This window comes from Liolophura sinensis, chromosome 7 (genome assembly GCF_032854445.1).
Source record: "Liolophura sinensis isolate JHLJ2023 chromosome 7, CUHK_Ljap_v2, whole genome shotgun sequence".
NCBI classification, from domain to species: domain Eukaryota; kingdom Metazoa; phylum Mollusca; class Polyplacophora; order Chitonida; family Chitonidae; genus Liolophura; species Liolophura sinensis.
The window spans coordinates 38881250-38897922 of record NC_088301.1 but is presented as its reverse complement, the minus strand read 5'-3'; the positions used below and the strand labels follow the sequence as shown (position 1 = coordinate 38897922).

General features: G+C 37.6%; 1 protein-coding gene across 1 annotated transcript in view; it reads right to left on the bottom strand.

The window, feature by feature from the left end:
* Positions 1–16673, bottom strand: part of LOC135470900 (laminin subunit alpha-like) — a 61310-nt gene that overhangs the window by 2545 nt on the left and 42092 nt on the right. Inside the window, 25 exon segments of the mRNA XM_064749949.1 lie at positions 1290–1389; positions 1830–1960; positions 2239–2389; positions 3126–3290; positions 3568–3757; positions 4012–4174; positions 4491–4600; positions 4911–5084; positions 5276–5421; positions 6286–6441; positions 6812–6932; positions 9074–9167; positions 9561–9895; positions 10368–10492; positions 11067–11226; positions 11518–11648; positions 11913–12083; positions 12394–12548; positions 13018–13200; positions 13481–13597; positions 13928–14021; positions 14863–15001; positions 15216–15373; positions 15841–15957; positions 16432–16622. Coding sequence (XP_064606019.1) covers positions 1290–1389; positions 1830–1960; positions 2239–2389; positions 3126–3290; positions 3568–3757; positions 4012–4174; positions 4491–4600; positions 4911–5084; positions 5276–5421; positions 6286–6441; positions 6812–6932; positions 9074–9167; positions 9561–9895; positions 10368–10492; positions 11067–11226; positions 11518–11648; positions 11913–12083; positions 12394–12548; positions 13018–13200; positions 13481–13597; positions 13928–14021; positions 14863–15001; positions 15216–15373; positions 15841–15957; positions 16432–16622 — 3777 coding nt within the window.

Sequence of the window (16673 nt, the reverse complement as noted above, 5' to 3'; positions counted from 1 at the left end):
TTCAGAGAATCTATAGCAGTCAACTATACAATGGAATCAGAATAATAGACAAAGCTTGTAAAGACGTCATTATGGGGAGATTGTGCACAAAATTGACACAGTGGTCTTTAATATGCAAACTGTGAACTGCATGCTGCAATCCCTGAATGGCTGAGCAAATGTTGAGCTATGGTAGTAAAAAAAACTTCACCGTGGGGTGTTGGAGTATCAACTTGCTGGAGTGGTCTTTGATATGAACATCTCTCTCATGAGAGGCTATCCCTGTACTATGAAGGCTACTGCAGCCCTCTGATTGACTGAGCAAATACTCAGCTGACAACAGTCACTGTCTGCGTGGATGGTTTAAACACTCCGTCACAGTATACCAAGACACATGCATCGGCCAGTGTCATAGGCTTCTAGTACTAATACATATGTGGAAAGCTTTCTACAGATGCTGTGTATACCAAATAAATTGGTATACACCATTTTAAATTATTACAATCTACAAATCTGGTAAAGTAACTAGAGAGACAAAAGCTTATCTAAATGAATGATTGCGTAAGAAACTGCTGCCCTACAAGAAAGGCTTGTAGAAATCCTTGTTTACAGGAGAACAGAATGAAGTCAATCTGAAAGTGTGCATGATGTCTACAAAACAGGAAAATGGTAAAATCACCAGAAGAACCCAATATCTTTCTTGTTCTCCTACACGTAGGTAGGCATGTGCATAAAAATTGTAGCCCTACATGAAACTTTTCTTGACTACAAAAATGTAAATCTGGCAAAGTCTACAAATCTCATAAGCATGTTGGAGATACATGTATGATGGCCATTATACAGAAGCTAAAAAAGAAAAACATCTTACCTGCCATTTGAGAATGTGCATTTACACACAATACCTTAAGCTAGGGAGCAAAGAAAAGCCTAACATTCAATCCATGTGTGATAGCCCAATATAGAAGGGCTAAAAAAAAACACAAAAAAAAAGTTTTACCTGCCACTAAGAATGTGCATTTACACACCATACCTTAGGCTAGGGAGCAAAAACCAAGCTTAACCTTCAATTCTGTACATGTATAACCCATTATACATGTACAGGAGCTAACAAAAAAAAAAGCTTTAATTGGACACCAACCCTGACACTTTTCCCTCCTCTTACAATACCTTGCCTTACTTCATACAGGTGAGCTAAAAATACACATGAAGAAATCCAAAGCTGTGTATGGAAGATCTAACCAGAAATCATGTTTCTTGCGTGTCAATTAATTAGACTCATGAAGCTACATTTTTAGAAATGATCTATTTACCTTGAACCTTGTGCCAACGGCCATCACAGAGCTCATTGTTAACAAAAGGCAGGTACCGGCTTGTCACCACTCCACGTCCATTGTCTACTGATACCACCAGCTATGGAGATATAAAATGCTACGTTATGAGCAGGACATAAATGTATACTCTATTTTTTTTATACTAGTTGGTTTACACCTCTTTCAAGATTTATTATACATTTACTGAGTGGTGAAAAATAACACTGCACTGATTGTGAAGTATCGGACAAAGCTGGAGTCAAACCAACGTTGGAAACAGTACAACAGCCATTCTAAAGAATAGAGACATGATAAAGCAAAGATTAACAGTGCACCCACAATACATGAAATTGAAACTATTTGCTTTATAAACTTCTAAATCTATAGCAGAATGTAAACAGTTATACACATTCTCAAAACTGTTCATCATAAATGTAAAAATGAGGAATTACTTCCAACTTATTATATTCGATATTCATTTAGTTTTCTTCCAACTGTACCCAATTAAAATGTTGCTTGGCACAACATACAAGACCTTACCTCCCCATCCACCATCTGTAAAGCCAGGAAATCCCCACCAGTGGAGTGGACAGACATAAGGACACCTGATAGAGTTCTGGGCTTGATCTCCAGGTCGATATCCAGATCCAACCCAACCTTGTAATTGTCGTCTGGGAAACGTACATGGGATAGAAGTTAGTATTAGTTCTTACTTGATCATTTGTGCAACTGGTACAGAGCCAAAAGACACTTTGGATTGAATATTTACAAAAAAAATGACAAACCACAACAGACAGACCTAAACTGATATGCCTCTTTTTTGCTACAGTGTTACATGAAAACTGCTGTACGGAAAACCAACTGGGGTTACATTGTATCAAATCTCCCTTAAAAAGCAACAACACAGAGGCTAGAATGTGGTAAAACAAGATGTACAGAGAAGACTTACAAAGTGTGACGTATCCACCATCGGCATGAAGGAATGTTCCAATTTCTACATTTTCGAAACATGATCGCACACCAACGCTGTTGTCGGGTGGGCCAAATTCTTCACTATTTTGCTTGAAGTTTCGTAGACAGCCAATCAGCCCCTGAGTAATCTGAAATTAATAACAAGGAAAAAGTCAATGCTTAACCTAACAGTTCAAGTCAACATTTCTAGAAGTTAAATCTTTATTAATAAGACTAATTTGAGAAGTGATTTTCATTATTTGATTGGTGGTTTGCACAGTACTCAGCATTTTATTATACAATGATAGGCAGCCAGCATTATTGTGGGAGGAATCTGGGTGCTGCCCAAAAGGAAGTGCCCTCAGAGTTCTCCAGCTCAGCACCACTGGTGTGACATTTCCATTATATACAAGGTTGAGTAGATAAACAATGACATGTCACACCATGTTAAGGCACCAATTTGTCACCCACACATCAGCCAACTTTGATGTGTTTGAACTGAATTTTTTTGACACTTAAACATTTACATAGAATCCAACATATTTTCCAATCAAAGACTGAGAAAAATGCGCACTGGAAAACTACAACTGAGCAGAAGCCTAGGATGTCATTGAAACTTTGTTGTAGCATAGAATCTTCACATGGTTTCGTTTGTCTATCATTCTGTGCATGCTTACTCAGACATAGCTGTAACTCTTGACACTGTTCATTGACTGACAGGAATTGGGGAACAAATGATGCGGTCACTTTAGCCAAGAGTAAGTGTTATGCTACAGAATGCAAAACACCATGCAGAAAGAAGATATTGCTGGAACTTGATATAGAAAAGAAGGGTTCAGCTTACACACAAGACATGCAAAGAAAAAAGTGCTTTTCTCAACTCACAGCTACATTGCCTTTTGCTTTTTTGGCTGCATCATCAGACAGCCCACCCACAAAGTAGGGTGGGGAAACGTTGATGGAAGTGCTCTCTCCTTTAGAGTACCCTGTCTGCACCTTGGACTCATCAATAAGCAGGTCACCACGCTTCTTCTGTCGTAACAACATAACCTGCACACAAAAACATATTCCAACCTGTCAATGCCTCAAACCACCAAAATGAACTGATGTTTCTGTCAACACATTCCAGGTATTTATGGCAGCCTACCTATAATACAGTGTAATACAATAGATAATAAACAGTCAGACCAAAAAAACCTTAACACCCAAGATTTTTCAGGCCCTACACCTTCCACCAAAATAAAACAGTCTTATACAAACATTCATAGAGACATTTTCATATCACTTATTCATTGACTTGTCTTAGCACTTTTTGTAAAGATCTTACCGAGTGCCATTGTCCGTCATTATATGTATCTGGACTGACCAATCGGGCTGATCCACTGCCACAGTCAAAGGCAAAGGTAACCTGACCATTGATGATATATACAGCAACAAAATCGTTATGACCTTTGTCTGCCAAATAGAACATCAGGCCATTCATAGCCGTTGTGCGGAACTCAAAACTGAAAGTACCTCTGCAAAAACAAACAATGAATCAATAATTAGCATATCAACTATATCGTAATTTGTGTCCAATTTATACTCCACACATACAATATCCACACATTTGCATCTAACAACAAACTATTTGTTACATTATCAATCTGTCTACACATAATTTCATTTTTATAATATTTACAAAGCTTTGAAAATCAGTTGTTTGTGTTAAATTTTCTCACAAACCAAAAAGTTCAAAAAGTCAAAAGTTTACAGCCACTACACTATTTACCTCCTCTTGAAGTCTGAGGGCAGTCTTCTGTACTCTTGTCGACTCTGGGGAGTAATACCAAATCTGTGGCCTGCAACAGAGCCAGCATCTCCACTGTCATCTGCTGGCTCCAGGGGTAGGGCACACTGACCTGGCGGAAGGGGAGCCGCTGTTGTGCCTCGACCTAGCCAAAAAAAAAACAATAAATAACAGTTCCACAGTGTAGAGACTATTAATGTACTATCATAACTCATGCTGGTGACACTAGGATACCCTTTTAAAAACTGACATTTGAGAAATGTAACCTTTTACTGACAGATGTTTTTTTGATTGGTGTTAAACACAAAAAAAATTCATTTTATATACACCAGCATTGAGGTTAATGGTTTCATATTGAGGGAAGCAGCACACTGCAATTAATTTATGGTCAGAGATATTCAAAAACAGCATCCTGCTTCGAACAAGTTCTAAAGGTCTAGATGTTAAAGCAGTGTACGTACTTAAGTCATCTGGTAGAGCACTGACTCCTGGCTCTGGCATGGGTAGTTCACAGCCGCTCAATACAGCTCTCTGAATGGCAGCAGAAGGAAGAGCTGCAAAGTTGACAAAGCTGCGGGAGAGAAAAAGAAATGGCTTAGAATTAACTGTGCATGCATTACTGTATAGTAACTATATAAAAACAAGGTATTATGCTTGGATGTTTACAGCAAGGAGAAGAGAATAATGAAATTCTAAAAACTAATTTGCTACAAATGTTCATATTGTTACAAGTACATGTAATGTCATACTGTACCAATCAGTACCTACAGAATAATATTTAAGCCTACACCTATCTGTAATATCAACTCGGCACATTCTCTTGTTTAAAGGGAGCACGAAAAGAGAGGTGAGGAGGATTCAGCACTGTTTATATGACTCACCTGCCCTTAATGGTGACATCTCCAATGCAACCTGCTAAAAACTGAGCTGCACTGTTCACCTTCAGAGAAGAGGGAATACCCCCAAAGTACAGGGGCATGTCAGAAATGATGTTATCGCTGACTCCTACCATGCGTTTCTCCACTAGTTCCTTATCGTCGATGCTCATCATTATCCTGCCAAAGTGAAAATGACAAAATATAATAAAAATAAAAATTCTGTATTGACCCATATGATGCGCAAACTACAAATACTACAGGATGTTTTCATTCTCCAGCCTTTCTACAATTCCAGTTAAAAGAGTTAACAAGTGAATATTACAATACTTAATAAACAATGAAATCTGACTGCAACTACATCAACTCACTTTCTTCCAGATTTGACCACTGACAGATAGTGCCATTTCCCATCATTGTAAGTATCCAGATCACTTGGCAACACCAAGGCCCCTTCTCCAGCGTTCGCAGTCACCACAACCTTCCCATTAATCACAGAAATAGAAAACTCCTGCTCCTAAGATGAAAACAACAAAAGAATTAATTATAATCCACAAATGGACCAGACAGTAAAATCAAGCCTTATGAAAACAGCTGTCTTTAGCTGTCTTTATTTGCAGTATAGGGCAAGTCATATTAAAAGTTGAAGTTACACTGTGCGACTGCCAGCATCTTTCTCTGTTGGTAAGCACAGACTTAATGTCAAAAAGTCCCCCAAAACATTACATTTTCTCTTTCATATGACTAGGATTATGTCTTTAATTTTTCAGGGGCTTTTCAACATTTTCGAATAACTTCCTCCTATCTCCTAGACTAGTGTCACCAGATTCCAATGCTTGTGGGCACTGTTTACACTAGTCCTCAGCCCCAAGATGGTTTAAGAAGACAAAGTTAATCTTAATGTTGTGAGACTTCAACTGCAAGAATTCATAAGACAACATGCCATCTTTTGCTTAAGCAGGAGGATGCGGCTTAACAAAACTATTTGTCTTTCATAATTTCACACCTTTACCTCTAAACAGTAATCCAATGACCAAGAGCTACTTACAAGTTGTGCCTACACACATACAGTAATAATGTGCAGGTGGCATTCAGGTTAACGCTGGTACACCACCTTTCTTCCTTTGTTCTCGCTAGTTAATTGCAACTTTACCACAGTCCATACTACAATCAACCTCACTGCACTATAAGTGGCCAATCACAGCAGCACACCCAGAATGCATGATATCATTAATTCAACACTTTCGCCATATACAGCATATGAAGAGAACTGCTTATCTTTACAGTTCAGACATGTCTATACACCATTACAAGCAAATAACAAAGAGGGAAAGTTGTATTTCATATTAAAAGTGTGTGTATGTGCAAAACTTGTACTAACCCGAGATCGATCTGTGTTCCCAGTGTATACTAGCAAAGAGTCCACTGCCAGAGTCCTCATCTTCATAGTAATGTCAAAGTCCATGCCTATACCACCCTCCAAATTGTAGGCTACATAGCCTGGGCTATCAGCCGATAGGGAGACCACCCGAGCCACCTGTTAAAAAAATAGCACATCATCAGCACATATATCTTCCCCAAATCTACACCAAACAAAACTTTACTGTAGCTACAATTAAGTGGATTACTAATGGTGAGGTGTCAGAAAATCAAGAACTTTTTGTAAATAGCTTCCTGAAATTATTGCATTTTTACCATAATAAGCTGTCATGGTGCCAAGCAGCAGCCTGATCATGAAATGTAGGCTTTAATAAGAGCTTTTGTTTTGGCAATGACCTTGAATTGCTACGTATCAATCAAAAAACATTTGCAAAATAACTAAAACACAATTAACAAACACTCCAGGTTAGAGCAATGACATATCTGATCCTCAGATGTCATTAAAGTCAACAGAATGGATCATTTACCTGATCTGGACATCCCTCTGTAACACCCTTTGATCGGATACTGTTCTCAACCAGATTGAGGACAAACTGATTTAATTGGACACCTTTAATACAGCCTTCAAACCCTGTGGTTGTTACATCGCTGAAAGTAACACACAAGCATAGACACTGTACAAAATGTGTATGTTAACTTTTCACCAAATTTTTTCACAAATCTTATTATTAAAGACATCTCCATCTGTTTGGGGTTTTTTTTTTGGGGGGGGGGGGGGTCACAGGCTTCAATATGAAACTTTTTTTTATTTTGTTGTAAAAAAACACAAAAATTATGATTCTGACCAAGATTTGTTATAATACTGCCATGAAAATGGGATGCAGACTACTCCACCATAAGATGGTGTTTCTCCTTTGACCTGTTGCTAATGTACAAGTATTTGGTAGACAGAGAAGTCTGCATATTTTTTAACAATACATGCAAAACAAATCCCTAAATTCATACATGTATCTCCCCAGGAAATATGTTAATAAACATGTAACCCAAACCTGAAACAATGAACACAAAAATCCCTTGTCAAAACCAAACATCCCCTTTCACAAACATAACATACCACAATGAAACCTTTTACCCAAGGTAAAAATATTTAAACACATTGTTAGGTGTAACACAAAGATGTGCAGCCTTGAGAGGACTTGTGAGGTTAAGAACAAAAACAACCTGAAAATTACTTATGGATACCTTGAATGACAGAGTGTGTGAACAACTTCTTTGTTTTTTCGTCTAAGGGAAACAATTCTTCATAGCGAAGCATTGGTACCTGTGGCTCTGGGTAACTAATACAACTAACAAAGGCATTTTGTCCTGGGCGACTTAAGCTTGTGATCTAATAAACCCCACATCCAAATACTACAAGCTGAAGGCAGATGTGATGAACTTGATAGATACAGATTTAGACAGAAAGCGATGACAGTGTAAAATTCTACTAGTCACTCAGTACTCTGGATAAATTGAGGAAGTATGCACAAGATTGTATAGTTACAGATGAGGACTTAGCAATTTATTGTTTACATGTATGCAATATGGAAGAAACAATCTAATTCATTGAGCATCTTAAGTCACTCACTCCTTCTTCACACATATCACAATGAAGCCTTCACCAAAATTTTGTCAATACCTTGAAACTGTCTATACAAGTACAATACAAGTACAATACAAGACTCTTCAATACAAGTACGTCTGGTTCATGACACTCTAGACTCTGATGTAAACTGGCTGTTTTAATAGTGGTATAAATATTTACACAAAGGCCAGTCCCAACAAATGAACCCTGATGATGAAGTAACATGTATTTCTTGACTCCATGTTGTGAAAAGCTCTTATAATTCCTGTTTTAGATATAAGTAAGACTCAGTCTAGGCTCAAAGTATAAATAAACCTGAATACGCTATAACAACAAGTGCATCGTGGTAAGACTGTGCACGAACATGAAAGATGGTGGTGAGAACAAAAGCTGCAGGAGTGGCTACATTACCTGGGTTCTGAACTGAAATGTGCACAGACAATAAATTGAATATCAAGTCACCAATTCCAAGACAATTATATCTTAATGCTCAAAGTGGCAAAACTGGAGGGATCTTACAGTGCTTACACAAAACACACACCCAGGAATGCTTATTTTCGTCAATCAAACAGAAAAATGCTGCAATGACCAAATATCCAGCAATTTCAACGGGTGTGTGTTTCTCACCATAAAACCATGGATACCACCTCGCCATTGGTATCAAGATGTGTTTTGTTTTTACACCACAACTCTCAGGAATTTCGTTTACTTTTATGGCGCTATGAAATAGAGAGTTTAGAAAAATTGGAAGATAATTTGAATGTATCATTTGATCTGCAACATTTTTTTTCTTTAATACACATTTCTGTTTTCTGTTTTGGACATAGAAGTTTAGTGTTTTTGACCCAAAACAGGACATAAAATTGAGTGGGTTGTCCTACTTCAAAACCTTCATATTGAAGGTGAAATTCCCTTTTTATCTAAACAATGTCAAAATTTCAAGACACTCCTGTAAGCCATGTGTGCATCTTAATATGCATCCTGCATACAGCACCCCACTCCAACAACTCTTCAAACGTTGCAACGGAAGCTAATGCTTTAGAAGAGTGTATGACCTGTTCAGTTTTGTACTGGTCCACATGGACAATATTCTGAGAATCTTTATATCCATCATGATTTTTAAAAACTGTAAATAATTAAAAGCAATAATTAAATAGTTACTTACTCTTTGGGAACAAGAGGTTGGTCATAACCCCCAATGAAAATCTCATCTGATATGGATAGCTTAGACAGTGTACCTGGGGAGTCACCCTCAGCAACTGAAAAGGGACAGAAAGTTTAATGCCAACTCTTAGCTCCACACAAACTTCACGATATCAACCAAAAAGTCCACTTTTAGAGGGCAAAAATGTCATAAAAAATATTACTTTTGGTGCTGGAACTTACATTTTTTCTTTAGTATAATTAAAGTTACAAAAAAAAAAAACAAAAAAAAAACTGTTGAAAAACCTGTATAAAGGTCAACAGAACTCTCAGAATCAGCAACTAATTGTCCCGGACACTTTTAGGTCTCATATATCAAGCTACAGGCTTACTGAAATTCAGATATGAATAATAAATGTATCACTTTTGAAGAAACTTAATAAAAATAAGTGTTTTTCCAGAAATGTGAAGCTTTTTCACCATGCGCTAACATGGTGCAGTTTTCTTACCCTTATTGTTGTCAACAAAGAAAGCCCCTTCTCGGTTCCGTCGACTTGCCTGTAGACTGTGCCACATATCGTCATTGTACCTGTCCATTGATTGAAGTTTTATCCTACCACTTCCTAGATCATACTGGAACAACAGCTTTCCATCTACCATCTCAATGGATAAGAAGTCTCTCTCCTTTGACATAAACAGCATGAGACCATCAGTGGCCAGAGTCTTAAACTTCATAACAATGTCTGTGCGTTGATTTGGACGCCATGTTCCTCGATCAACCACAGCGTAGCCATCACCATTGAAACGGAAACCATCAGGACGTACCAGAACGCGGAATGTATCTCTGCAAAAATCCATGGCAAACAGGGTACAGTATGAGTGATTAAAGCAGAGAGAGACACTAATCTTTTACTAGGTTAGATTTATTTTACAATGACTAGCAAAACTGTTCAAATTCATATTCTTGAAGTTTTTCTCTCTGTCCTTTCCAAAAGGAAATCATGATAAACTAAATTTATGAAGATTTGTGAAAGTGGCAAATAATCAGCTTACAAATGATATTTGGCACAACTTAATTCTTGGCGCCAACACTTCAGAACATCTGAAGTCACTGCAGTAAATAATTAGTAAATTATATCAAATTAACATTTGAAATTTCAATTCAGCTATAGGAAGGACATCTTTTAGTTTGGTTTTACAGCTTGGAGTGAAAGCCCTATACACCTTTATAATAGGATGCTGACTAGTCACGTGTTAACAGTAAACAGAAATAATGCTTTGGCTTATTTTGAGTACATTTACAGGTAACAGTTTACCTTTCAATGGAACCAGCATAGTTATTCTCGCCTGCTTCAAAATTCCACAATCCTGAAAATATCCCATCGAACACTAATTCCTCCATCGAACCAGTGTAGGGTATTTCTGTCATGCCTGCTGGTAACTGAAATAATATTGTAAATTATTATGAAATTCCAAATTCCAATTTACAAATTTGGAATACAATCACTGATTGAAAAAAACACCAGGGATCTACAAAACTGATGATGACACATGGGGCATGGCATGATCCTTTAAATACATTTTGTGATGATTGCAAAGTTTTATTATAAAAGTATTTTATGTCTGTTGATTAACTAATTACCCAAGAATTTTTCCACTTGTACAGACAGTTTTATGGGTCAACTGCCCTGGCTAAGGCTCTGATCTTTGGCAAAGATTCTGACAAAATTCTCAATCGTGACATACAGATATGCACAACACAGTAGTCTTCAATAAACATTAGACAGTTTGCAAACAGCCATACAAACATCATCGACCACTTACATGTACTGTCAACAAAACCCCAAGAATAAATCAACAAATTTCCCTCAAATGATTGAGATTGCACTTTGTTTGTCCACACAAGCACCCAGTCCACTTAGCCAAGTTCTTGGTTATTTAGAGGCACCTGTAGGAATCATCTACTGCTGCAGAATTCAGTATAAATCTTCATATAGACAAACATTAGGACTTACATTAAAGCCTTGGGGAACTCCTCCCACAAAGAACTGGGTCGCTTGTCGGTTGAGTTCTAGAACTGTATAGGGTCCCTGGGAATTTCCAGACACAGTGTTCCGCTCAAAATCATTTGGACTTTTCTCCAACGTCACCGTCAGAATGCCAGCTTTGCCAATTCTACAGTACGGTTTTAGAAAATTTTGCACAATGTATCATGGACTTTTCAATCATTAAATCCTGAAAACAAGTATGGCTAATCTAAACAATTTAATGCTGTATACAGCTCTTACAAGTATATGAGTGGAATAAAATCATGTTTTCTTAAATAATAATTCCCAGAAATATTGCACATTAAATAACTATTATACCATACTTATTACTTCTACATTTAGAAGGTCATTAAATAAGATATTTTATGAAAATGCTGGGACTTCAGTAACGATCTAGATCTGTAATGATAGTGCTAACCTTTCTGCCTCAATCTTGTACCATTTGCCTGTGGCCACATTCATGTCGTTTGTGATGACTGCTGGGCCTGAGCCAAGGTCAAACCGGAATACCACCTTGCCATTCACCAACTCCAGTGACAAATAGTCTTTCTGTTTATCAAGGACAAAACCCATAAAGACTCATGTATTTTATTCTGATTCTTCTGATACAAATTCAACAAAGTGAAGTTCGTAGATTCCCTCTGTCAGGTTCAGAGATTTCCTGTTTTAATATCAAGTTTTGTTTTGTACATCTAGAGATATACAATGTATATACATAGTGTCTGAATTGGAAAATACACTCATTTTCTAAGTACCTTAAACAGTATTAGTTAACATGGGTTGTTATGTATCCTTGTTGCTGTTTGCCCTTACCGGTTTTTGTCTGCCAGGGTCCTGATCACTGCCAATGTACATGAGGAGTCCATTGGGGTTTGTGGTATTGAGGTAGATGGAGAGCTTACTGTAGGAACCAGTCTGCTCAATGTTAGGTGGGTTTCTCAACTGGATGGAAGTGTTGCCAAGGAACTGTACTCCAAGGCGGATCTAAAAAGAACACAACAGAAAGTGAGAACAGTCCCTACTTTAACTATGAAAAAGACATGCAATTAAGAGAGTTCAAACTCATTTAGAGAGGGTCAGTTTCAAGATCTCGTTCTCTCAACTTTCACATCCGGTAACCATGTATTTGCCTAAGTTGCACACACCCAGTGTCAAGGTAGGCTCATGCAAACATCAGAAGGCTTTTGCATGGTAGTGAAGCTTCACAATGTGCACATCTGGAAAGCATTAGAAACGAAGCCTTCTGTATAAATGTCACGAGAAATCTGTATAGAGAGATGTAAATTGAACTCACTCTATTAGACTCATCTCTTGCAAGCGCTATCCTCTCTCTAAGCAAAGTCAGATTAGCGACAACTGTGGTGTTCAGATTCTCAATCCTCCTCTTCTTTGCTGCCAGGATTCCCAGCAATTCCACAGCATCAGGAAGCATCTGTTGTACCGAGTCCACTGTCAACAAACACATTACATCAAATATAACACACATTCCCCTAACTCCCCTTAGCTATCTACACAGTTCTTGACATTTTACTTGTATACTGTAATTCTTCAACCTTTTCACATGTTTGCAAGGTGTTTTATTCAAGCCACTATTTTGTGTTTATTCAGGACATTATTTTGTGTAGGCTGATAACTTACATTTTGTGACGTTCTGAAACAGGCCAACCCAATTAATATTGTTTTGTCTCCAAAATCAAATTAAAAATGTGCATAAATTGCACTGAATGTTGCTTTTTTAAAAAGCAAAAAGGTTGACAAATTAGGGTAATTCTGTATTCTGAGGTAAAAAGATTCTGTCATCTTCATCTTTACACGTTCTGATTTTGTACTGGCTTAATAGACTTGAACAAAGGGAGACCATCTCAATACTTATTACAGTTTTCTAAAGATACACTAACCCAGTGAGTGTTATTCTTACCCTGGGTTCTTGCCCTTGCCACAAGGCGATTGGCGTTAACGACATCCAATGGAATTTGTTCTATTTTTCTGCGATCCTCGGGCAGCTGATCAAGAATGCCTTGCACACGAAGGCGAGCTTCCTCTGCCCTTTGTTGGGCATCCATGGCTTTCATGGCAGCATCCTGGGCACGGTTGCCAAATTCTAGAAATTGTTAAATTTGATGTATTGTAAATAGCTCTTCTAAAAATCTATTTACTGAAAAACAAAATCACTACAACTCTGTCAGCTGATGCATCTCCAAGAAACCTTAAAAACTGACAATATTTCAATATGGATTAAACAAACATTTTTTTAATATCCTTGAAATGTGGCAAACTATTCTGTTGAGGACAGTTACAATCTGTAGAGTTTAACAAAAACGCTTTGGAGTAAAGATCTTTTTGAACAATGTTGAGAAGTTGCAAGGAGGCCTTTGACTAACGTGTTGGAAGGTTTCTAACATCCACTTCTACATCTTCCAGCTTTTCCTCGGCCTCTTGGTTCATGTCACGAACACGATCTGTCCTCTGTATAGCTGCCACCAGTCGTAGCTTCAGCTCTGAAAACAATAAGTATGCCAGTTGTTTTACGAGTATATGTACCTAATATGGCAAGGACATACATATCATTGACATTTATAAGATTTGAACACACTTATACATATACAAAAAAATGTACAAAGAAAATTCAAATTCGAAACATTTCAAGGTTCATTCACCTATTTCAGAGATTTATGTTCTTTCATCGGTAAACATGTGGTGGCAGCCTTGGTTCTTGCATATTGTAAGAATAATTTTGTCAAAATCTCTGGAAAAAAACTTCAAATTCAAAAATTTCTTTCTTCCCATTTTTACAGTCACCGAACTGCTCTGTCGAAATTTCTACTCACCTGTGCTTGTAGAATCAAAAGCTTTCTGAGCCAATCTCAACAGCTGCTCACTTCTCTCTCGTGAATCTCTAGAATTATCACCGACTCCTTCAGACTACAAAATAAATGTTGGTCAATGATCAGTCAAGTACAGCAAGGCCAACACAAAAAACGACAAAGCAATGAATATATAAACTAATCCCAAATTGCAAGTGCGGCACCCCACCCTGATAGTGTCTTTGAAATAATTATGCAGTTTATGTAAAAGGTGAAAGTCCCCAAATTACTGCAGAAAGCAGTTTTGTGAGGTGGAATTGAGCATTCATGGTAAAGCATTTACCATCATTAGACTTTTTAACATAACAGCTGAAATAAAAAAGCTTAGTAGCTAGTTCGCTGTCAAGGAGCATGTCTGAAGGAAAAATCAAGGGTTACCATCTACAAGGTATTATCCGATGCCAGTCATATCGGATCACAGAGCTCTGCAAAAATCAACACTACAAATTCTCTCACCAATGGCACGGCACTGGACAAGTCTGAGAATAGTTTCTTGACTTGCAGTCAAAATATCAGAAGAGAATGCACAGGTAAACACATAAATGAAATTTAAAATGGTCAACAGCATCAATCTCAAATCACAGGGCTCAGCAAAAAGCAATCACAAACATCCTCTCAAATTGTTCACACTTGACACCATCCAATGTTACCACTAGGAAATGCTTATATATATATTTATTTTATTTATCTGACTGGCGTTTTACGCCGTACTCAAGAATATTTCACTTATACGACAGCGCCCAGCATTATGGTGGGTGGAAACTTGGCAGAGCCTGGGGGAAACCCACGACAATCTGCAGGTTGTTGCAGACCTTCCCACGTACGGCCAGAGAGTAAGCCAGCACTTATATACATAGGATGTCTATACATAAGACACATAACACACTGTTAATATATACCTTGTTCAGAGCATCCTCGGCCAACCTAAGAGCTTGTTTAGCAGCTACCAAAGCGCTTTCAATGGCAGCGACAATGTCAGAGTATGCTCGAGCAGCTTTAACTGCTAGTTCTGATGCCACTCTGGTGTCCACAAATATACTACAACACAAAAAAAAAAAAAATAGAACAAAAACATATAGATAACAGAATACATCCTGGCACACAATAGAACAATTATATTATTAAATACATTCACACCAAAATCTGAGCGGAAATAATGCAGATGAATTTCAGCCATCAGTGCACACATGTAATTTATTTCAAGTAGTTCACAATAATGCATGCTTTTTTCATCTTTCTTTGACTTACTGACCTTGACAAAAACTGTGCTTGACCTTCCAAGCTATCAGCATGCTGACGAGAAGCATTGACCAATGGCTCTAAATCGTCCAGTTGTGTCCTAAGGACATCCACGACTCTCTTCAGCTGAGTGATGGCCACATCTAGGCGGGACGATTCACGTTCCAGTTCCTTACAAAGTAACAGTAAAGCTGTGTTTAATAATCCTAGTCCTAGCCCTGGCCGGGGAGAGAGATTTCCCATTTCCCAAGATTCATAAAGTATAGACTCGGTATTTCAAAACATATGTTGGACGGCAATGCAATTGCCAGCCCATCCTAAAGCAATACTAATTTAAATTCTACACCAATAATGGTTATATGGTGGTAACAAGAAAACTGTTTAAGCTAAAAGAAATATGTGACTTCCAAAAGTCAACCAATTCTGAAAGCCTGTGTAATTTTTTAGCTTCAAGAAATACCTGTTCTGTTCATTAGTTAAGGAGATACTACAAAGGCAAAGCACCTACTACTTATTGCTCACTTTTGTCACATTAGTTATTATAAGCTTCATAAACTATGACTGATATTCAATGGTATCTGACTGTGAGACTTGATACTGAATAGAACACCAGCCACTTGCACACTAACTGTGCTCACCAAATATGCCGCATCACTGTCTTCTATGGCTAGTCTGGACTCTGATATAGATTCACGGGACATCTCCAGTAGACTTTGAGAATCCTCAATGTACAGGCGAATGTCCTCTATGATTCTCTGAAAACAGTCAAAGTTGATACATACAAACTGTTGGCCATGTCTGTGTTAAAATCCAATACAGTATTAATTTTTTATCATAATTAAAGCCCTTCAGCATGTCTGTTGTGAGATTTGCTCGTGGTGAAACCCATACACATTTGCAACCAGGATGTCCAAATGTAAGACCTTGTTAAACCAAAATGATGGATAATCACCATCAACCAAATTAGATTTATTTATGTACCTGATTGTTGCTTAATGCCATACTCAGAAATTTTTATCTTACACAATGGCAGTGAATTCTATCAATGGAAGAAAAGCAAATTTTAAAAATGAATATTAAAGAATCAAAACCAAAGAATCTGCTGCAGGTAAGAGATCGATGCATCCTGCAAAAGAGTAATTAATTCACACTATTGTACAAGATGACATTTTTACAAACTGGACACCTCTAAATTAAATTTCATCTATCTGAAAACAAAATCAACCTACCACTATCCTGAATGGGCGAACAAAGCGTCCAATGATGTCAATGGCCTCCTGAGAGTCTGTCTGGCTGAAGCGACTGTTGTTCTGGAGGTCATACAGCCGTTCAACCACATCACCGATGTCATCATGAATGATAATTGTGCGATTGAACACTTGATCTGCCTGAAGTTTAATTGCTTTTGCCCTTTCTAACGCTGGTGAAAACATAGGAATATTGACAAGATAAACATGACAGATACATGACT